We start from the raw sequence: 23,235 nt of genomic DNA on the forward strand, positions 1-23,235 counted from the left end.
AAGTGGTGCCAAAAATCCTTACCCCCCAGCAAAAGGTACATCAAGTGAATTGCTGTGTTGACACTCTTGAAAACATCGAAAATGATCCTGATTTCTTCCAAAACGTAATTACGTGTGACGAAACTTGGATTCTTCAATATGATCCAGAGACTAAGCGACAATCCATGCATTGGAAGAGCCCCAAATCCCCTAGGAAGAAGAAAGCGCGCATGAGCAAGTCCAAATTCAAAGCAATGATGATTGTTTTTTTCGATATCCGGGGGGTAATCTACATTGATTGGGTGCCTGAAGGTCAGACTGTCAATCAGGTTTATTATAAAAATGTTTTGACGACCCTCCGTGAATGTGTTTGACGAAGGAGACCAGATGTGTGGAAGAATGCCTCATGGGTTCTTCATCATCAGCACACATCGCGCTACCTGTGAAGAGGTATTTGGCAAAAAACAACATTCCAATGATGGAACGTCCACCGTATTCTCCGGACCTAGCACCGTGCGACTTTTTTCTCTTCCCGAAAATCAAGTCTGCGCTCAAAGGGAGTCTGTGGATGCAGTGAAAGCAAAAGCAACGCAAATCTTGAAGAGCATAACACAAGATGACCTGCAGCACTGCTTCCAACAGTGGAAAATTCGCATGGAGCGGTGTAGGGATCGGGGAGGGGACTACATTGAAGGGGATAACATTTCGATTGTCTGATTTTTTTTCAATAAAGGGTTAGAGCATGAATCCGGTTTCTTTATTGCCACACCTTGTACATGTGTTTAAATAACCTTCTGAGACCAGTGGCTGAACCCAAGCTGACTGAAGTCACAACACCGTAGGTACTGTGGACAGTTCTCAACCACAAAATTCCTTGCTACTCTATGTAAATACAGTGCCTGGCTAATGCTGTCTTTTAATGCATGTCATGGCAGGTATGTTTGTGAAGAGCTGCATAATTTGCTTTTTTGTGTCCATTACTGTCAGAGTTCTTATTTTAATAATTTATGGTTATCGTTGTACATATAAGGTGATGAAGAGCAAACAGAGACTCAGCTGCGAAACGCAACTCACCATATCCATTCAGCTCATTCACTCTTCCCATCTTGCCTCTGCTCAGCAATTATTCAGATCATCAACCTTCTCGATGATGCAGCAGTTTCACCAGATGGCAATGCTGTTTATGAAGTGGCTTATCAGGTATGTTATAATACTCATAATAGTATTTATATAGTTTCTCAAGTTCACAGATATTATAAAAGTTAGCTGTTCTTAAACACCACCTTTAAACTAGTACTTGTGCACACATACAATGTATAACATCTCTAGATGTACAAGATATTCCTATGCTCAACAATCCAGCAATAGCAATCCATAAATTATATATTCATGTAGTGTTATATTTTAGCATCCCGTTGCACTGATTCATGTCCATGATGTATATTTCTGCTAACCGTCTTACAGTGCACACAATTTCACCTTTCTCTTGTACAATGCATGCAGTCACAAGAGAAGGGGACAACACAGAGCACAATATACGCATGAATGTAGGAAGAATGCTCCCATAGAGGAGGATTGGTGTGACTCGCATATTTGAGATACGACGTATGGATGACGAATCCTGAAAGGTTTTAGTATTTAGAATTTGTTGTTGTTATACATGACGAATACTCATTTTAGTCATTTTATGATGGAGACGTGATGGCATGCAGTGCAGTAGTTGACGTGGATAGACACACACCTGAAGATGGCACATTAGTGCCGAAACAGGTAGTGTAAAAGTGAAGAGAAAGGTGAAATTGTGTGCACTGTAAGACGGTTAGCAAAAATAAACATCATGGATATTCATGTAGCATGAAGAAATTGACTGTTTTTGGTATTTTCTAACAAGCAGAACTTACGTTTCCAAGTTGGGATCAACTTGACTTATACAAAACATTATTTGTTGTGCTGTTGTGTGGGGGCCTCCTAAAGTGAAGCAAGTGCTAGCCATTCAGTGTGAGCCACTTCATGATTTTCACTGACCACAAGCCCAGCACTTCTGTCATCCAGCAGAAGCAGGACCAGTGCTCACCTCAGTAATTTAATCATCTGCACCATGTAGCCCAATTTAATACTGACATACAACACATCTCTGAATAGGACAAAGTTGTCACCAATGCCCTTTCTCATATTGAGTCCATCACTGCGCCACACAGGAAAGTGACAACAAGCTCCAAATACTCCTGGGGTCAACCACCACCCTGTGGTTTGAGGAACTACCAATCCCAGGTACCACAGTTTCCATCTGTTGTGACACATCTGCTGGGACATCTCAACCATATGTTCCAGCTCTCCTACAGCTCCAAGTGTTCCAGTCTATCCATGGTCTGTTGCACCCTGGCAGCAAAGCAGTGGCGAAGCTGGTCACAGAGCGTTTTGTGTGGCCAGGCGTGCAGAAGAATTGCCACACCTGGGCATGAGCTTGCCAGTCTTGCCAGTGCTCCAAAGTCTCCCACCACACAGTCACTCCAGTGGGTGACTTTACACCACTGGCAGCCCATTTTGTGCACGTGCACATTGACCTTGTGGGACCCCTTGCAACATCAGCAGTCTACAAATACTGCCTCACTGCAGTCAACCATTTCACCTGCTGGCCAGAAGCCATCCCCATCCCAACAGCTGACTCTGTGGCACGTGCCCTACTGATTGGCTGGATATCCCATTTCAGTTGCCCACAGACCATCACCACTGACCAGGGATGTCAGTTTCACTCTCACTTTTCGAATCCATTGACAGGATCTGTGACATTCAGGTCTCATGGATGACTGCCCACCACCCCACAGCTAACAGACTCGTGGAACGCTTCCACGGGACACTGAAGGCAGCCATCATGTACCACGTAGACCAACAGTGTACAGAGATGCTTTCCCTGGTTCTCCTCAGAATCTGCACAGCATTCAAAGGGGACCTTCAGGTATCAGTAACTGAGCTCATGTATGGCAAACCCCTAAGAATCCCCAGCGAGATACTGACTCTGACTGTCTACCCAGTGAATCCAGACCAGTTCCAGCAGCACACCACGCCTCCTCAGCTACATTTGTGCATGATCTTGAGAGGTGTATGCAGGTCTTCCTCTAGCAGGACAGAACTTGCCAGGCTTTGCAGGGCCCCTACAGCAGCTCCTACCAGGTCCTGTCATGGAGAGAGAAAACACTGCTACATCTGGTGCATGGCAGGTCTGTCACTGTGTCAACTAATAGGATCCTCAATGGGTCTGACTGCAGGACCAACACCTTCAGCCCCACAGTCATCTCAACCCCAGTGGTAGTACCACCTGCCACACCACCACAGCCCACCACATGAACTACGTACATGTTCAGATCCCCACAGCCATTTCCCCACTAACTTCAACATCTGAGCAGCCATCTCCATGGAGAGGGGGCTGGTGATGTGGGAGCCTCCACCACATGCTGGAAGGCACAGGTGAGGTGCTTGTAGTTGATGAACATGATGAAGTGGTGTGCACTGATTGGCTAGTGTTTGCACCACTTTGGGAACCTTCCACCATTGCTAAGACTTTCAATAACGAATATTTGAATTTTTAAATTTTGTTTGTGCTACAATATAAATTACTGAAATACATTTTTCTTTTTGAGGCTTTTAATGAATATTAAAGAGATTACTACTACTACTACTACTACTACTACTACTACTACTACTACTCTACTACTGCTGCTGCTGCCGCTGCCGCTGCCACCTGCTTACAATTCAGCTTGCTTGAATTTAATTTTTTCATTCAAAAAGTTTGTTTCATATTTGTTATTATCATTGTCCATTCTAAAGTGAGTATGAATATATGTATAAGGGGTGGGCCTTCATATCCCTTGCACCATGATGACAGTGATCTATTGTGCCTTCCAAAGCGAGTAAGTTATGATGTAGGCTGCACCATAGTACAAGCGGCTAGTTGCTCGCTTCCCACTGCGGCGGCCCAGGTGTGGTCAACTGGGATTTGTGGTGGACAAAGTGGCACTGGGGCAGGTTTTCTCCAAGTACTTCGATTTCCCCTGCCAATCTTCATTCCACCAATTGCTCCACAATCACCCTCACCTATCATCTGGGGCTGGTACAGTAGGCCAGAAGTGGCCTATATAATTTAGATCCTGCAGTTCTGCAGTGATAATTTGGAAATGGAAGTAAATATCTGTGATGCAGAATGATATTTGAAGTTCCTGTGGCAGTGAAGACTTAAGAGTTCAGCCTTCTGAGATGTGATGCTGTGTAGTCAGGCAGATAGTTACACCCAATCCCATCATTTCTCTTCCTATATAACATACTATTTTTTTCCCTCTTGACATTCTTCAAACCTGAATATGGAGGCAGCAGATTCTTCAAAAATGTTGATAACGCTCTGCCAGACTACATAGCATCATGGCACAGAAGACTGTACTCTCTGATGCAAGAAGTCTTGGCTCACATTAAGTCTGTATAGCCTCTGTTGCCTGCCAACAACTTTCTTAACTCATTCCAGTATTACATATATGGGTTGAGTATTACCCACATTTTCCCTTGTATTATGCCTGCCCACATTTCCAAATCCAAAAGCGTATTCCAGTCTTTGTCTCTCAGTGTCACATTTTGTCTCATTTGATTCTCAGGCCAATAATTTTGAAGGAATTAACTTACATTGGAACTACTGTTATATCTAACTTTATGGAGCTGAGCCCTTCTTGAGAAGCTGCCATTTCTGCAGCTGTTCAGGAACTTCCCAAAATTTTATGATACCCAAATTCTCATTGCTGGGTTCACAAGAGCCCTACACTGGTCCGTACCCTTATCTAGACCAATTCATTCCACATCACCCAATCCTATCTAAGATCCAGTTTAATATTATGGCATGCTGCCTAAAAGCTGGAACAGTTGAGTGAGATCACAGTTGATTTCCTAGGCAACGAGCATAAACAAAGCACGTTACCACAACAGTGGCTTACCGTGGGTCTACTATATGTGCACTTCCATGGAAACACTCAGCCAGACATATAAGTTATGGCAGAACTGGAGGTGTTTTTGTGGTAACGCAAATATAGGCAGGAGGTTACCATGGAAACGAAATACTGTACTGTTCTTGGCGGTGTCTGCTATTTGGTACGCCAAGAACCTACCTCAGGGAGATTACATCAGATATAAGGAGACCAGATCAGAACAGAGAAAACCAGACCAGAGATCAGATGAGATCATGGACTAGTCAGGTCACATCATCTGGAGGAAGTTACTTCAGAATGATTGTAGTTGTAATTGTAAACAGCTTCGTCAAAGCCAGAATCCACAATTATTTGCCACGGAACATGACACATGACCCACATATGTCTTGGGCTCCCTAGTGGCCTGTTTCCTTATGGCTGTACCATCAATAGCCTATATGCATTCAAATTCTTCCCATTTGTGCTACATGCCCTGCCCTTCTCATCATTATTGACTTCATTGTAATTATACTTGGCGAAGACTACAAGTTATGAAGCTCCTTATTATGCAGTTTTCTCCAACCTCCTTTCTCCTCATCCTTCTTTGATCCAATTATTCTCCTTGTCATTGTTCTCAAACATCCTCAGTTTATGTTGTTCTCTAAATTTCAGAGACCAAGTTACTGCCATACACAACTGCAGGCAAAATTATAGTTTTGTATATTCTAATTATTTTTATACAGCAGACAAGAAGACAAAATGTTCTGGACTAAAGGGTAACAAGCAGTTATTCTAATTCAATCATCTTAATTTCCTCCTGAATCACATTTTGATTTTCTGCTGTAATTCCCAAAAATTTGAACTGTGCCACAGTTTCAAAGGATCTTTTCACTATCTTTATGTCATGATTTTGCCATGCATTCTGTTTAGCAAACAGCAACATAAAGTCAATTTTCACTGCATTTACTTCTACATCATCCTTCTTACTAGTGTCATTTAAAGTTTCTATGTGTTTCTTTTTGGTATTGTCATGTATTGGGTGGTATGTGTGACAAAAATGACGGGTTATAGTTCGGATGATGGGATTTATTAGCACCTTGGTTACAATCTCTCATAATCACATTTCATTACAGCGCTATCGCTGGTTCCACACTTTATAAATCACTGTTACACACACACACACACACACAAGTCCTCTCCTGGCAATGCAATTGAGACCCAGGAACATGAGTAAAGTCTTCTACACACGCACGCAGTCTCCACACGACAAACTTTCCATGGTGATCTTCCATCGAGAACTCAACTGAACTGTCAGGTGAAAGAAAGTCATATTGCAGCTGACAATCAGTCCATCAGTCATGGTGTGGAGCCCCATCTGGGGCTCATCACCAGATATTTATTACTGTTTGACAGTTACAGTCTTGTTACTGAGGGGCGCCCTCTCTGAAGAGAGGATTGGCCTGTCTTTAGTCAGAGTCATTGTCTGCAGTAGTAAGTCACTTGCCATAATGTAAAAGATGTTTACATTTTACATGTTAAACATGTTGAAAATGTATATACAGTATATACAGGGCCACTGTCCGTCCAGGCTCAGTACAGCAGATTTTGTCCTATTTCTAGTAGCTTCCACTACAACAGCAGTCTTCTCTATTGAATGGTCATATGCTTGACTGCCGCCAAGTTTAAGCCCCCTATACTTTCTGTTTCAGGCTTTACCTTGTCCAATACTGCAAACTTTCTCATTATCATGATCTTGTATGACTTCTGCTTGTTGCCTGCATAATTTTGTTATATAATGTTATATGTATGGAATTTTGAAAGCCATGTGTAAATCATGGACCGATGTGTGCCTTGGAAAATTGCCAATGAAGTGGAGAACCTTGTTTTGCAGGTTCTGCAATTTCATTAGATGTGTATCTGCTGTGAATTCCCAGGATAATTTTTTATAGTACAATGTGCAGTTTATTTTGCATTAGGAAACATGTATGTCAGGATGTTGAATGTGTGAGGGAAACATCAGTATGCAGGAGAAATTATCATAAACATTTAAATCTTCAAGTATGGTTTATGACAGTCTACAATTGCAAGGAAAGGATCTATGGAGTTCAGGGAACACTGTTCTAAAGAGTAATTACCACATCCTCACAGCAGTCAAGAGCCACCACTGTGTTAACTGTTAATGCCATCAGAGTGATATTTTCATCTGTTGATGTTCCAAAGGAAATGTGAAGGAATTAAACATAGAAAAACCATGTTTAAATGACAGTCTTCAGATCACTCTTAAGTTACACACTCAGTGACAAAATGGTGAAAAGAAAGATATCTCTCGGAATGATTAATATTATATTCATTTCATACTATAGGTAATTTGGAGTTGCCTGGTGGAAGATAGTGCCCTCTTCTTGCGTTATGTCCTGGAGAGACTCACACGGGACAAACAAGAACTGATGTTCAAAATCCTTCGCCACTTGATTCGATTTGTACCCAAACTCCCACAACAAGCAGCATTTGCTCTTTATAATTATATAATTGGCTATGTGATGTTCTATGTGAGATCACCTCAGGAGGATGGCCACAAACTTATAGGGACTGCTCTCTCTATTCTCTGGATGGTAAGTCAGTGTATTTTACATTTTATTAACCATTCTGGATACATATCATTCTAATGGGAAGGTGGAAAAATTGTGTTAACAGAGGTTTGAAATTCTAGAAGAAACTCGTTAAGAATCATCTTGCTTTTTGTGGAAGGGTGGAAAAAATTATTCCTGCTGCACTGAGCATAAATGAAATGTGTTGTGTCAGAGTTTTTCAATGCTTACCACTGTGAAGAATATGCAAGTAATTCAGTCATTTGTGCATTCAGTTATCACATTTCTTTGTGATTATTTCTAGTAATGAACTATAGGTTCCTTTCATGTTTAGGTAGTGCACAGTGTGCATGGAATAATGTTCAAAGACTTGAAACAGATTCTGAGGAAGGAACAATGTGATGCATCAATTCTACTTACCGCAAATGTGCCATCAGCTAAGAAAATCATTGTTCATGGGCCACAAGGTAAGAAAAAGTTTAAGTCCAGATTCAGGGTTATGTGAGTGTGAAATTAATACTTGCACTGCTTGTGGATCAGAGAACTCAGCAGTTCTTGTCTAGTTCAGCAGACCCCAGGAGGCTTAGCATTGCATTCTTTATGATATAAATCCCATTGTTAAATTTGAATCTGCCTCCCAACACTGTAGTTGCAGGATATTGAAATCTGGATGTAGATCAATGGAGACAAGAATGTAAAGACATTTTAGAACAAGACAAAAATTACCATATATGCAGTTTATTTTCTTGTACTGATTACACACTGTTAGAACCCACATTTCATCCACATTGGGCCATCTTCAAGGGGTGTACCATATTAAAGGGAAACTAAAGTTCAGATACATGAAAATAAAATATTGAAAATATGTCATAAAGTTCTTGTAAAATACTAGTATTAATGAAATATTAAAATTCACATATATTAGCCATAGTTATTGCAGATCAGTTGATTATGACATGTAATGCTTTGTTTTTTTGTTGTTGTCATCTCGTACTCCTTTTGTCAGGAGCAAAGAAAGAGGATGTCTGTTTTGAAACAGAAGAACCCCATCTCTTCAAATTAAAAGCAGATTAAGTATAGTTAATGCTTGCTACCATCCAGTTTAGATTTCATCTGCTGTCTAAACACCTAAAAACTAATTGTGCCTGTAGTTTTGTATGGGTGTGAAACTTGGTGGGGTCTTTGACACTAGGGAAAGAACGTAGACTAATGGTGTTCGAGAACATGGTGCCGAGAAGATTTGGCCCAAAGAGGGATGAAGTGGTGGAGATTGAAGAAAACTGCATAATAAAGAGTTCCATAACTTTATCTCCTTGTGAAGTCTAATTAGCATAATGAAATCGTTGAATGGGCAGGGAATGTAGCACACATTGAGGAGAAGAGGAATGCATATAGGTTTTTGGTGGGAGCACCAGAAGGAAATAAGACTACTAGGAAGATCTAAGCATAGCTGCGAGGATAACAAAGATCGAAACCTAAGTGACCTACACTTTAACAGCAATTGGAGCACAGGTTTGGTCACCAGAGCTGATGCAGTAGATGGAGAGTGTTATGCTGTGCCAATACTGTGACTTGACGCAGGGCTACTCACTCAAGGATGTTTCTTGTAGTGAGTGGATATGATTTAAGGAGGGTTAAGTGCATGACAAAACAGCATATATTTTTTGTAGATATTTCTTCTAAAAAAGAACTTGTTCAAGCCAAGTGTACAGCTTCGTACAGAGCCTATATAACAATAAAAATTGTATCCTGAAATTTTTTAACGATTTGCCAGAAACATGTTCCAATACTGATAAAATGAAATGATGCGCAAAACATCATCTCACAGAACAGATCTGAGGATGTTCTAATGAGAATGGGGGGCTATGGCAAGAATGTGGAATATAGAAAAGTTCAGTTGTAAGAGGTCTCAAGAGCTCTTGTGTGTTTTATCTCTACAGAGTGTTAGTGGTCCAGAAGTTGCTTACTGCAGATTTAGTTTTGTGCATAAACTTTTATAATTGGATGTTACAATCTGCCCATGAGGGAATTATCAATTCAGTGTTTATCTTTGTGAACAGTGAATCTTTATTTTAGCTGCTTTGTGAATTCCCAGAACACCCATAACTGGAACGTCTCACATGATACCAAAAAGGGGGTGTATGGTGCAAGGTTAGTGGTTGGAGAATAATTGGGCCTATATGTTCTTACAGCGTGGTGAACTTGGAGCATTATGCAAACAATATATTGGAAAAATTCGTTTAAATGCTCACTGAAGAAAAAAAAGATATGTGTATAAAAATGTAACAGCCCACACATCACAACATTCTAGAGGACCCCTTCATGATTTTTTGTGAAAGGTAATTAGCTGGTGACTGTGGCCACCTCATATGGCAGATTTGATTGTATGCCATTTGTATATGTGGCAAAAATTTGAAGCAAAAAGCGCAAAAGAAAAATCTAGGTACTCTTTAGAGGCCCTTCTGAATGAAATTGGGAGTGTATTATGGTGAGCTGCAGCAAGGGTCCCATACTTGTGCTGGAGCCAGATGTGTTTTAATGTGCATGGACACCGCTTTCGGCACTTCTGTAAAGTGTAGGTCAGTAAGACAAAAGTCTTGCCACAACGTTAATCAGGAAGTTGTGCTTACATCTTCATATAATACTCCCCAGCTTGTGCTTTGGTTCTGTCTGGCAAAAGCTGTGCTCCAAGTCCAGTTAAAATACAGGTTACTTAGGTTTGAACCTCATTGTAATAAAATGGATCTTAGAGAAATAGGATGAGGTGGTATGAACAGTATTCATCTGGCTCAGGAGAGGGGCCAGTGTTTGGATTTTGTGGAAACGGTAATGAACTTTTGGGTTCCATGATATGTTGGGAGGTTCTTGAGTAGCTGGGTGACTGTTGGGTTTTCAAGGATACGAATCCATGGAGATAGTTACTTAGATGGTAATTTATATCTTCTTCTAAAATGGACAGCATGTCAGGAAAATTAGCCCAGTCAAAGAATGAAAAGACATGATTGTTTAAAACACCACCAGAGCATACTATTCTTCTTCTAGACATTTCAAATTCTGCATAGTCTTCATGTCACACATCTTATTACCCTTTTCCCTGTGTTCCTGTAAGCCATTCACCTTCTGTTTCAAGCCATTCCTTCTCTTTAACACGTCCTTTTCATTTGTCATTCTGTGAAGGGAGTCAGGAAATAGGTCACAAATGGAAATAAAACAACTGTAATGTATGTAATAGCTTTTCTATATCACTAGGTGACATCACAGTCCAGCTTCATAACAGTAACCTGTTTGCTGACACTCCCTTGTGTACATCTCATACCCTTTGCTCTTATTTCCAGTGTTGCATATGACAGTTTTGTTCTTCCATCACTGTTACCTGTGTAACCATTACAGTTTCCTTTTTTGTTATTTCCAGCAGATTCCCCTTAAATAATTTGTGCATTTTTCACTCTAAATTTTTTATACTTAAACAATTAAATTTCTACAAAATATCATATTTCTATTTCCATGTTCCACATCCTTATTTGTACAATAATATGGGATAAATTTTTTTAAGTGACGCAAATATATCCATCAGTTTCATATCTTATAATCAGATCTTCTAATCCATACCCATGGCTTCTAAAGCTGTACCTAATCATAGATAAAATGAAGAGATTCTGTTTAGACAGATAAGTGTTAATGATATAAAGAAATTTTTCACTTATCAAATACATTTAAGGTTGTCACTTTCTTGTTGGAAGAATGACTTTAGAAATCTTTTGGTAACAATGCCTATATGATAAGACTGTGTTCCTGTTGCAGCTGCGTGAAAGAGTATACAACTGTGGTGGAAATATGGTGTTAGCAATAGCACGATAGTAGTTTATTGCATGACCTTGGAGATGACAACACATGCAGCATTGTCACATTGCTCAATCCTTAAACAGAGGATCCAAATCCGTTACTGTAAAAGGGCAACACAAACTTTACAAATTTTATAAAAGCTGCTGGAAGAGACCCTTTTCTTTTTTCTAGCATCACATCAATTGCATAAACAAGTTTAACAGTACTCAGTGAAGTACATCCTTTGAAACTAGTAACAGTTGCATGTGTTATTCTATTCTAGAGAGGTTTGGTGGTGCAAGGGTTTTTTTTATACGTTATTCCATTAAAGTTACCCAGGTTAGCGCAGTTGGTACAGTGACTGACTACAGGCGGGATGATAAAGGAATCAAAGTTGAAGCCACGCAAGGGTTAAGACTCTTCACCAAGTTGTCCAAACTGGTTCTGGGGCCCACCGATCCTCCTATCCAATGGGTACTGGGGGCTCTTTCTCTGGGTATAAAGCGGCATGGGTGTGAAGCTAACCACTCACCTCCATCTAGAGCTGAGAGCAGGAAAACATGGGTCTATATAGCCGCTCCCCATACTCCTTCATGGCGTAGTGCTTAATTAGTTAAGAAAGGAGAAAAACTTACTTTTTTCTTCCTCAGACATAATGATCACAATAACTAAGATCACATGATCTGGGTGGCTAGAATATGTGCACTAGCATTTATCTTGCTGGAAATATCAATATTGTTTTTCAGCTGATGACTGATGGAAGAAGCAGTACACTAATGCACTGCTCTGAATTCATTCGTGGTTTGCTGAAGAAATGTTTGGAATATGTTAAATTGCATGAGGATTTTCTTCACTCTTTATTAATATATTTTGCATAGTGACATGACTACTGAGGTAAATTCACACATCATCTCTTACAAACAGCAGCCCTGGCTCCTTGACATTCTTATATATATATTTTATAGCAATCAGTCAGAGAACTGAATTATTTCTACATAGTCTGCTTGTTCAAGCTCATGTACAACTGTTAGTCCATATGAGCAAAATGTAATTAGTCTTGAGACTGTGAACACAGATCCAAGAGTAACTCCCATTTATTGTTCTGGCATCCTAATGACTTAGAGTGATTTTTAACTCCTCTTTTCTTCAGTCAGCACTCTCCTTTTGAATCATCTTTTTGTCACAGATTTAATCCCTGGTTTCCCACATTTTAACAAGATTTGGCCTGAACTACTTTGTGGCAACTATTTTTTTGATGTTATATTATGACCACAGGTCAGTCGGCCAGTCTTTCTTGGTGTCAAGCCCTCATGTAGGGTCCAAGGTTAGAGTTTTATTACTGTCAGGCAGTATGTGGAGTGCTCCTTGTGACAGGAGGATGGATCTGTCATTTACAACTGCTGATGATCCTTTCTAGTGCAGTCAGTTTTGGGTCCAAGAACCTGCAGGAATCATGACCATATTTTACTGTCTCAGATTTGAGACTCCCCAAGCCTGGAGAGTGAGGTCCCCGTATTTATATCCTCTGGGCACTGTGTTCCATTTTTATCGCCTCCTACAACTTTCAGGTCTATGATGAAGATATGGGAACCCGCTTCCACATGAATTTCATCTTTGATTTAAAGACAAAATCGAAGCAATGTTACAACCAATGGTCATTCGGCCAGTCTGTCTTGGTGTTGAGCCCCATCTGGGGCCCAAGATCAGCTTCTTGTTTCTTTCTAACATTTGTTGCTTTGTTGATGTGAATTGCCCACTCTGATGACAGGACAGGTCTGTCATTTACAACCGCTGATGGCTCTCACTAGCACAGTGAATTTCAGGTTTGAGTACCTGTATATATATCCTGCAGGAACAGTGTGGCCCAGTTATACCCCCAGGCACCGAGTTCCCTTTTTGTCACGTCCTATGACTCTCAGGGTTTTGATGGAGGTATTCAAATCCGTCTCCACATGGGTTTTGCCTCCAATTGAAAGTCAAAGTTGCAGTTCATGTTATGACTGACAATCAGTTGGCCAGTCTGTCTTGGTGTCAAGCCCCATCTGGGGCCCAAGACCAGCGTTTCGTTACTTTCAGGCAGTTGTAGATTTGTTGATGTGGGGCACCCCTTTTGACGAGAGGACGGGTCTTTCATTTACAGCTGCTGCTAGCCTTTATACCACCTATGAAATCTAGCAACCGGTTTGCTTCATGAGTTTTAATACAGTTTTTGTGATGGCCATTATTCTGTCTTCTTCTAATTCGGCCCCACTGAGCTCTGTCATGATCTCCTGAAATACTACTGCAACTCTTTTTAACATGTTGGTTGTGCCTCAAAGGGAAGGGGAACTCATTCTCTGCTGGTGCAGGCCTGTGCAACTGAAGGCGGGTGTGACTGCTGGTCTCGTTGTGTTGCTGTATAGCACCGCCATGAAGGATAGTTCTGGGGTTGTGTGGCTGGAAGACAACACCCTTCCAATTCTAGTCTTGGGCACTCTCTGCAACTTTCTCTTCCACATTTCTTCTTTGGAGTGCATGCGCCTCAACAGTTGGAGGAATGAGGTTCCTCTCCACCCATCAATTTGCAGTTGCAGCATTTCGGTATCAATGCCGTATTACCCTTTTGTGGGCAGTTCTTGTGCAGGTAGCCATCCCTGCTTCACGTACAACGAGGATGAGAGAGAGAGAAAGAGAGAGTTACTTTACGACTGGCGGTTTACCGCAAAACAATTCATCTTGGCATCAGGCCCCTTGAGGACCACGACCAGAGATTTTTTCTAACTGAACTCTTGCAGTAATAGTCCTTATGTAACATCCTCTCTGATGAGAAAATGGGTTTGTCTCTTGAATATGCTTGGCCTTTCGTCAAGTGTATATTTTGCACATACGTATATAGCATGTTATCGAAAATTCTTCCTTTTGCACTACACACAAGTCCTTTGTCAGTACAGGCTTTATAGAGCAGATCATGCCTAACTTACATATCTTATGCTACAACGAAAACTTAGTCATTTGAACGGTCATAAGCTTGACCACCGCCAAGTTTAAGCCTGTTGTATTTTCTATGTAGGCTTCACCTTATCCTATACCGCTAACATATTCATTCTCATGATTTTGTATGAGTTCTGCTTGTCGTCTGCACAATTTTGTTATATAATCATATACATACAGAAAGTTGAAAGCTGTGTGCAAGTCGTAGACTGGTATGCACTTCAGCAAATTTTCAATGGTGTGCAAAACTTTGTTTTCCATGTGCTGCAATTTTACAACAGGGATGAACTCTGTCGGTCAAGTGATATAGCCTCGGAGCGGACAACATAGAAAACACCACTTCAAACAGTATTTTCATTGTTGCACGTGGACTACTGCCTAGCGACGGCCGTTGTCTCTTTGTTTCGCAGATGTTGCCTAAGAAGGGGGACTATATGCCACAATATGCTCTACCAGGCTTCTTTATAGATTGTGCTCAGCATAAATTTAACCCTTAGAATTGCTATTTTTTTTTGGACTTTGTCCATCATCGGGTATCTTAAAAAACTAGACAGCAAGTTTGGGAAATTGAATCTGTTCCTGTTCTCAGGTGAGGGGGAAGCACCTACTCAACGATTACAGCACTTGAGCATGAACACAACCACAACTAACACATATACACCACTAGTATAGCTGGCTGCCAGATTCTTGCACCATCCAACCCAAATACCAAACAGTTTCTCTGGTGATCTTACCAATGCCTTCCCTAAAAATCATCTGGGCAATAAACGACTCCAAAACTCTTGCACGAAACACATGGCAATCAACATGGCGGTTATCTGTAGCTAATTAAAGAAAATCACGCATATACAAAATCACTCAAAGATTAAATGCATATAAGCTCACAAGTGCTGAAAATAATCACCAGTATACTAATTACAGTAAGCAGATGCCTATCCTAGGGAACACACGAAGTACATACCTCCATAAAATGCTCCGAAGATACACAACATATGCACAAGCTTGTTGACCCAAATCCCACAAACACTAAATTTGGCCTGCACACATATGCATTTGTGCACACTCACACACAAACACAAACACAGCCAGGGTTCTCTGCTAGACATTTTGCACTGTCTACACCAAATTTTGCACCAAAAATCCAGCACAACACCAACCTGAATTTAGTATCAGTATCAGTGCCCTTTACACCACAACAACATCCCCTTGTGTGAGCACCAGCCCACACCTGTGAAAAGTTGCGCCAACAAGGAGCAAAAAAGGAGGGGAAGCCCGGGAAGGTGTAACCTGTGAACAATGCAGGGAACAAGGCAGTAGCTTGTGACATACAGATGACAGCATACAAAAGTTAGCGAAGGTAGGGGTGATGACCAATTGACTGTGAGCCTAAGGGAGGAACAGCTCAAGCTGTGAGGCACCTGTTAGAAGATATTGTTTAGTTATGTAATTGTTTGATGTACATGATGTGAGTTCTGATGTTGCAAGAGGAAATTTTATTCAAAGCTGTGTTATTGTTAGGAGCACTACAGTTCATGTTGAGTCAGATTATATTTAGAATTATTGCTTTTAATTTCATTTATTGTAGAAGGTGAATTTGAATTTACTGTAGCTTACAGAATTAGTTTAATTAGAATTAGTCTCACTTTCAGATGTAGCGATTTTCTACATGCAATGAAAGATTGAGCAAGAATTACTGCATTGTACAGAAAAATTGCTGGCACAAATTAAGGATGTGTTGTAATTCCCATAGAACAAGACGCGGGAGGCATTCCATCACAGTTCCCAGTACAAGAGGACACCCAATTCTGCCAGATTCTAAGGGAATCACTGGATTTCTTTGGCATTGAAGAATCAAGACATAAAGAATTTTTCCTTGTAGATCACAAAACTCGTAAGTAATGTTTAATGAGTTACTATGTTTTTATTTAATTACTTAACAATTTATCCTTATTCTATGAATTTGTTATATATGTCATGCTCATAGAAATTGTGGACTTCAGTTTTTATTCATATGTGACAGAATTCTTTAATAGGACTACATCATGTTATAATGTCAGTGCTAGTATACTAAATATCATAATTCAGTGATGTGTCATTTCAGTAAGCTCTGTGGAATCCAAATAATTTGATCAGATGAATTTCGTTGCAATGAATGCAGGGGAAATATATATCAAATTCTATAAATTTTATCACAAGGCATATTCATTTATTGAATTTAACACATCTCCCTTACATACATCATGGAGTTTCAGATTACTTTAATGTATGTGACCTGAAATAAACTTTATGTTGCACTAAAATCTTTCTTCTATTTTACAGAAGAAAGGAATGAATGGGGAGGTAAAAATTATACAGTCTCTCTTTGAAATGAGACCACAGTATAAGAATATTTACATATGACACAAAAGAGGAGACTAAAAAAAATAACTATATTATTCTGATAGTGATTTTATTTCATTGGAAGCCATCAGTCACTGCTGATAATATAAGGTCCATTCTAATTCCTGACTGTGACTTCTGTACATTTCAAAGTCTGATTTATAATGCCTGCCAAGACAACAGATTTGTAGTCAGACTAGAGACTTTTTGGGCAATATCCATCATCCTCTTTGTCTTCAGATTAAAAAAAACAGGGTGATGGATACTGTTAAAAAATTCAGTAATTGTATTACTCGTAATATTCAACCTTCACATACTTTTAGATCTTATTTATGGTGGTTCAATTAAGATGTTGCTTGCAAGAGCACATTTGTATTTTACTGTATGTCTATAGAAGCAATAGTGCAGACGTTTTCCCTGCATGTAGCACTAACTCTATCTGCATAAACAAAAATTTGTTACTGCTTACTGTGAAAGTGAGACACAGACTTAATATATTTATAAGAACTGCTGAAAGTGACCTCCTTCTGCCTTCAAGCATGTCTCACAGCATGTAAAATAGTTCTGTGGTCCATTCTGAACTTCAGAAGGAATTCATTTTTGCTTTCACTTAGTGATCTGCATGCATAATTTACTGAAAGGATTCAGGCCAGTAATTCACAATGCACTTGCAAGCACACATCACTGCTTTTACATTGTGCAGTGGCAGTTGTTGAATGACATGAGGATTATCTGCATCCTATATTCATACTGTCACATCTCTGAGTGACTATAAACAGGGTTTGGATTGGTGATCAGATTTATTGACCACTTATACACACAACTCGTAACTACAACTAACTATAACAACCTCCCTGGTTTACCCACTCTAAAGAGTGTGAGTCTTCTATGTCTTCACTAGTCGTTTTCTGACAGTGTATCCTAACAGTGCCCTCTGCTAACATCCTTACTGGCTGGTGAATATCCCACAACTGGCTCATTGCTCCAGCTGACTCCCAGGCTGGTGGCCAGCTCAACCAACTGTCTACTCTTCTCTTCACTGACAGTTAGGTTCTCCTGCTTATAATCCCTCGGTATGGACTGCATAGAAATGCTCCTTATTTTTGTAGTTCATTTGTTGCCATGGGAACATGTTTGTCTGCTAAGCTGTTACTCAGCAATGGTTCTTGTATATTTGCTTATCTCATAGCCATTGCCCAGCAAAGGGTCTACATGCTACATTGCTTTCTGCATACTGACATTAGCATTAAGTTAAAGCCTTACTGACTGTAAATAGCTGCTGTGGATCAATGACTATGTCATTCACATTTTCAAAAGTGAATTTTTTACTGCATAATCTGGTTCCTTATGTTATGTTGATTCATACTGTCATGTGACTGAAATTCAATTAATCTTGTAACTGCAAGCATAGATTCCAATGAGACTCCAGTTCCTTTTAAAAACTTTCTTAACTTCAATCTTTAACATTGCCTGACTGCTGTTAACTTTTTATTCAGTCAGCACATTTCTCTTGCAGGGTTTATTTCTGTCACAATTTGAACACATGATCAACCACATTTTGAAGATTTTCAGTACACATGACATTGTGGGTACTTGTTTTTATAGGTATTACAAATGAACCACTGAATGCTCTTACTGTAAGTTTTCATTCTTATGTAAAGTAAAGTAAAGTAAATTGAACTGAAAGTAAAGCTGTCCCTGTGCTCAAGTGAACACCATGCCATGAAATAATATGGTTCAGTCAAAACGTGATTTCACCTGTGCTTAACCTTGGCTCTAGATAGAGGTGATATGTAAGCTACAGCTTTACCCTCAGGGAAAGAAATCCTTGTACCCATTGGATATGAGGCTGGGCAGTCTTCAGAGCTGATCTGAAAGCTTTGGAAAGAGTAAAAGTCTCTTGCCTTTGCTGGGAATCACCTAAATTGCATAGTAATTCAGCCCATAGCCTCTTTATGAATAATTTGTGTTCAGTCATATACCTAATGGCAAGTGTAATGGAATTCCAACCTGAAGGCAAATGATTGGAGCCAGAAGAACCTTTGAGCACTACTGTACTGTTCACATAGTTTTTTGACTGTACAAATGACTTGCTGTCACATCAAAGAGTTACACATTGAGCGCCGGAAAGTACATCCACTGTATTCATGGTGCTGCTGTATCTTCTTCTTTTTTAAACTGTATAGTATTCATTCTATTTCTTTGAAACAAATTTTCTTTTTAGAGGGTTGTTTCCTATATATAGCCCATGACAAACCAAATTTGTAAGCATGTTTAATTTGCAGAATTCAGGAGCCCTCATTTAGAGCCCTGTAACAATTCCAAGAATCAAAAACTTCAAGCAGTTCACATTTTTATCTGGAATCATAAAGAAACTAAATATAAAAATATGTTGTGCTGAAAGTCATGTCTTTCATTCAAATATTAAAAGAAATTATGCAGCAACATATATTTATGAGCATTTGATCATTTTTGCGGTCTGTTGATAATGGTTATATAATGATGACTTCCACATTTCACAGGAGACAGTATAATGTTTTCACAGGACAAATTGAGCCTACCAAAGTATGACATAAGACGTCTATAAATAGTTGATCTATATTCATGGACTTTCATTAAATTCCTCCTGTAGGAGCTTCAGAGAAGTTTTTTTTTGAGCTAGGTACAAATGAAGTTAAATTAAAAGATAGAGATGTGCAAATTGTGATTTAATATTGAGACCCCCAGTAATAGTCTAATATCATATTAAATAGTTCCACTTTCTGGGATACAACACTATGTAATGCTAAAAAAGTCAGAATTTCACCTCTTCCACCCTTGAAACATCAATCAACTTTCATCGGACTACATTGTGTTGTATCCAAGGAGACAGAACTCATCATAGTCACTGCTGTGAGTAATATAATGTTACAGTGTTACACTGCTGTATCATATTTCATTTAATGATCATTTTTTTCTTTTTGGGAGAGTCGCAGATGCTTTCACAATTATCTGCATAGAACCAGTGAAATCATATGAACATGTACTTTTCAGCACATTGATTTTGTTTCTGTCTTGATAATTATCTAGTATTCTTTATATAGATTCTTGGCTTCCATGGCACTTAACTTTTGATGTCAATTAAGTTCTTGGGTATAGAGCAAGCTAAGATTTCCATCAACACAAGCCTTTGTTTAGATCCGTTACCTAGCAACGACTAGTGTAAGCAGATATAGAAGACTTTATTTATTTGTTATAATTAGAGTAATCTTGGACTGTTATAATTAATTGTAGTTACAACCTGTAAGTGCTCAATAAACCCAATTACCAATCTGAACCCCGTCTTTAGTTGCTGATACACGAGATAGTATGTTAATATTTTGAGGGATGATGGCCACCTGAGCCAAAGGCAGTGGACTGGAAAAGTTATGAAAGAAAAGTACCGCAGTGTGCACTCACCAGCCCTTTATAGGTCCATTTCTCTCCTAAGATGCAACCTTCTCCATTAGATTCTAAATGGGTCTGATGATTGTAATACTCAGAATTACTGAGCTTTTGCACTCTGCCCATAGTCTGGTATTCTAGAAAACACTAGAGAACACAACGTTTCAGAAACTGGACGTGTTTCCATTCTCAGTTTCAGGTGAGGAGGGGGAGACATCTATTCTGGTGGGTCCATTAGACAGAGCTAACCTCCAGTGAATGAGGTCAGCTCTGTCTTAATGGACCCAGCAGAGCAGGTTTCTCCCCACGTTGTGTTCTCTAGAGTTCCTTAGAATGCTGGATGATGGAAACAATTCTGAATCATTCTCCAGGCTTCTTCCTTCCTGCCCCTACCAAAATCTATTCTTGACCACTTGTGATCTCACCACCATATTCCATGCTGCTTAACCCACAGTGCAGAAATACAAATGTTATGTTTCTGGACATTATCCTGTTTATCATCCAGTTTTTTAAGCCATCCTATTTTTATTTAAAACACGATTTGGGTACTTGATTCTCTCTCCATCTTGAAGTAAATCCTACTAGTCTTTATCTCTGGAGGATGGATAATGTCCAGGAACATAATATTTTTATTAATATACAGTCATCAAGAACTTATAGAGCTTATTCACAATACAGAAAGTTAAACAGTGTCATGCCTACTGAGCAGTTGGTTGAGTGTTGGAAACACCAGTTCCAATTTGCTTTTGGTGTACTCCAGACCCTTAAAAGGGCTGTGTCTTCTTCACAGCTTTTTTAGTCCACTGTCCCTATTGGCCCAGACAAAGCACCAGCCCCCACTCTTCCACCCGTAGTTCTTTAAAAATACAAATATATACAGATAATATGAATGGATAAACATATAGTATACACACAGCAAATCACAAGCTCTCTAAACATGATTCTGAAGATGAAGGCCTCATGTACCTCTGAAACATCAGGACGCTGCCCACATCCACACAGTGAAAAACTGAAGAACTGAATTAATATAATTCCTCATTCTGTTTCATCATATGGTGGGTCCATAGTTTAAAGCAGAAAATATCGCCATATAGCACCTCTGTTATCTAAGCATTAACTCTCTTGATACAGATCAGATTCACAATTCGTCTGCCTATGTGCGAGATTACTACTTCTTCAAGCGTTCACAATATCCACAGTTAGAACTTATTCATATGAAACCTGAAGAGGCATTTAATGCTCTACAGAGGCAGGAACTACTGCACAAGTTTGTTGAGATTGGGAAAGTTTTGCTTACATGGGCCATACTCAAGAATGTAGACATGGTGAGTAGGTATGAAATGTAATATTACCTCAGGGGGCACTTATGTCTGTTTTATAAGTTGTATTTAAGTTTTAAAATAATTCCAATATATTTTTATCCTTTTGAACTTCTCTTTTGAGTTCAGGTTTGTCCCAGAGTTTTATTTCCTTTAAAGTTTAATTATAATGCTCATTGTACTATTCTTCTTCTATCCCTTTTTCTTTTACATGGCCAAAACCGCTGTTGTTGTTTCGCTCCTAATTCTTACTAACTAATTTTAGTTTCTAGTTTATTCTCTAAGAATTTCATTTCTAATTCTATCACTTCTCGATTTTCTTGCATAATTCTAAAAAAATTCATATCAATTGATTAGACTTGACGTATATTACACTTTGGAATGTTATATTTTTCATAATTAAATGCTGAAATCAGAATCAGATATACTGTATGAATTTTATTTTTCATTTTTAAGGTCTCCATGTTTCATAAGATTCCTTTCATAATTGAATTTGGGGTGATCTGGTTTAGTATAGTTTAGTTAGTTTAATTTACTGAGCTGTGTTTCAGTACAAAAAACAGAGAAATCTGCCCACATAACACCAAGATTTTTATAGTACACAGGTTCTATACATGTAGGCATACAAACCACAATATGTACAAAGTACTTACCTTGTTTAAGTGAGTTCAGTTACTGTTACTGTCACACTGATACCACAGCTACTGCACCATTACTATTTCTGCTCTGAATTAGTTTTCTCGTTTTACATTTTAGCTTCCAGGGGAGGGGGGAGGGTCTGTCTCCCCAAGTTTGGTCTCCAATTTACATTTAGTTTTAAATAAATAATTTACAATGAGTTTTATCATCGTTACATTTTTGCAGCTAATGATTTCCATGTATGCCATGTCCTCATCTATATTCAACCATTACTGCATACAAGTTCTCTCTGCTTTTTCATTTCAGGGCATTTTAGCCCTCCTCCCCCATACATAAGGGGCACTTTCCTCTCTCAGATCCCCTCCTGATCCCTCTTAGTTTCCAGGTGCTTGCCTTTAACCATATTATTCCCATTCTCTCATTTTTTGTGCATTCATCATTTTAGCTCTCTTTACCCGACTCCTGTTTCATTTTGCAGTAAAATACCAAAGAAATCTTTTCACTTATTTTTTAAAATACTTTCAGTCTTTCTGTATCATTACACCTTTCTCTAACTAAATTGCATATCTTGTTTCCATTAATCTCTGGTTTTGCCAGATATATTGGAAACATACCTTTTCTAATTCCTCTTTTAATTTTTTGCTCAATTTTCTACCTTCAGATTATTTATCTATCATTCGTAACTCATTCTTACAATTACAGAAGAGTTTGTACTTAATAAATGTAACCAATATTTTGCAATCTTGCTCAGGACTTTCTCCTTCTACTGTCCCTCCCTAATTATAGTTCAGCCATGTTATTTGCAGCACTTATAGTATTATTTTACAAAACCTGCTGTGAATTTTGTCAGTTTCTTTCCTTGCTATATCCAGGCCCCACATATATTTGTCCTACATTATTCTGAATTCTCTCAGCATGTCATATACATTTTCTAACCTCTTCACCCTCATATCAGATCTTCTTGCTAGGCATTTCTTTATGGCTACTCATTCATTCATTCATTCATTCATTCATGGCTACTAGAGTCTGATTCCCTTTTGCTATTGTCTTGAGCATTTGTCTCTTCCAGGAACCACAGCTTTCAAATGTTAGTCCTAAATAATTCATTTTATCCACCACTTCAATTTTTGATTCTTCACAGTCCAGCTTTCATCTTTCTTCAGTTTACCTCGT

At 39.1% G+C, this 23,235-nt stretch overlaps 1 protein-coding gene across 1 annotated transcript in view; it reads left to right on the forward strand.

The window, feature by feature from the left end:
- The window catches only part of LOC111869153 (protein unc-80 homolog), a gene marked incomplete in the record, with an annotated part of 381,072 nt that overhangs the window by 243,617 nt on the left and 114,220 nt on the right, over nucleotides 1-23,235 (forward strand). The window contains 5 exon segments of the mRNA XM_033753297.1: nucleotides 1,010-1,179; nucleotides 7,286-7,534; nucleotides 7,845-7,977; nucleotides 16,053-16,193; nucleotides 21,236-21,429. Of these exon segments, the coding sequence (XP_033609188.1) occupies nucleotides 1,010-1,179; nucleotides 7,286-7,534; nucleotides 7,845-7,977; nucleotides 16,053-16,193; nucleotides 21,236-21,429 (887 nt within the window).

This window comes from Cryptotermes secundus, unplaced genomic scaffold (genome assembly GCF_002891405.2).
Source record: "Cryptotermes secundus unplaced genomic scaffold, Csec_1.0 scaffold821, whole genome shotgun sequence".
NCBI classification, from domain to species: Eukaryota; Metazoa; Arthropoda; class Insecta; order Blattodea; family Kalotermitidae; genus Cryptotermes; species Cryptotermes secundus.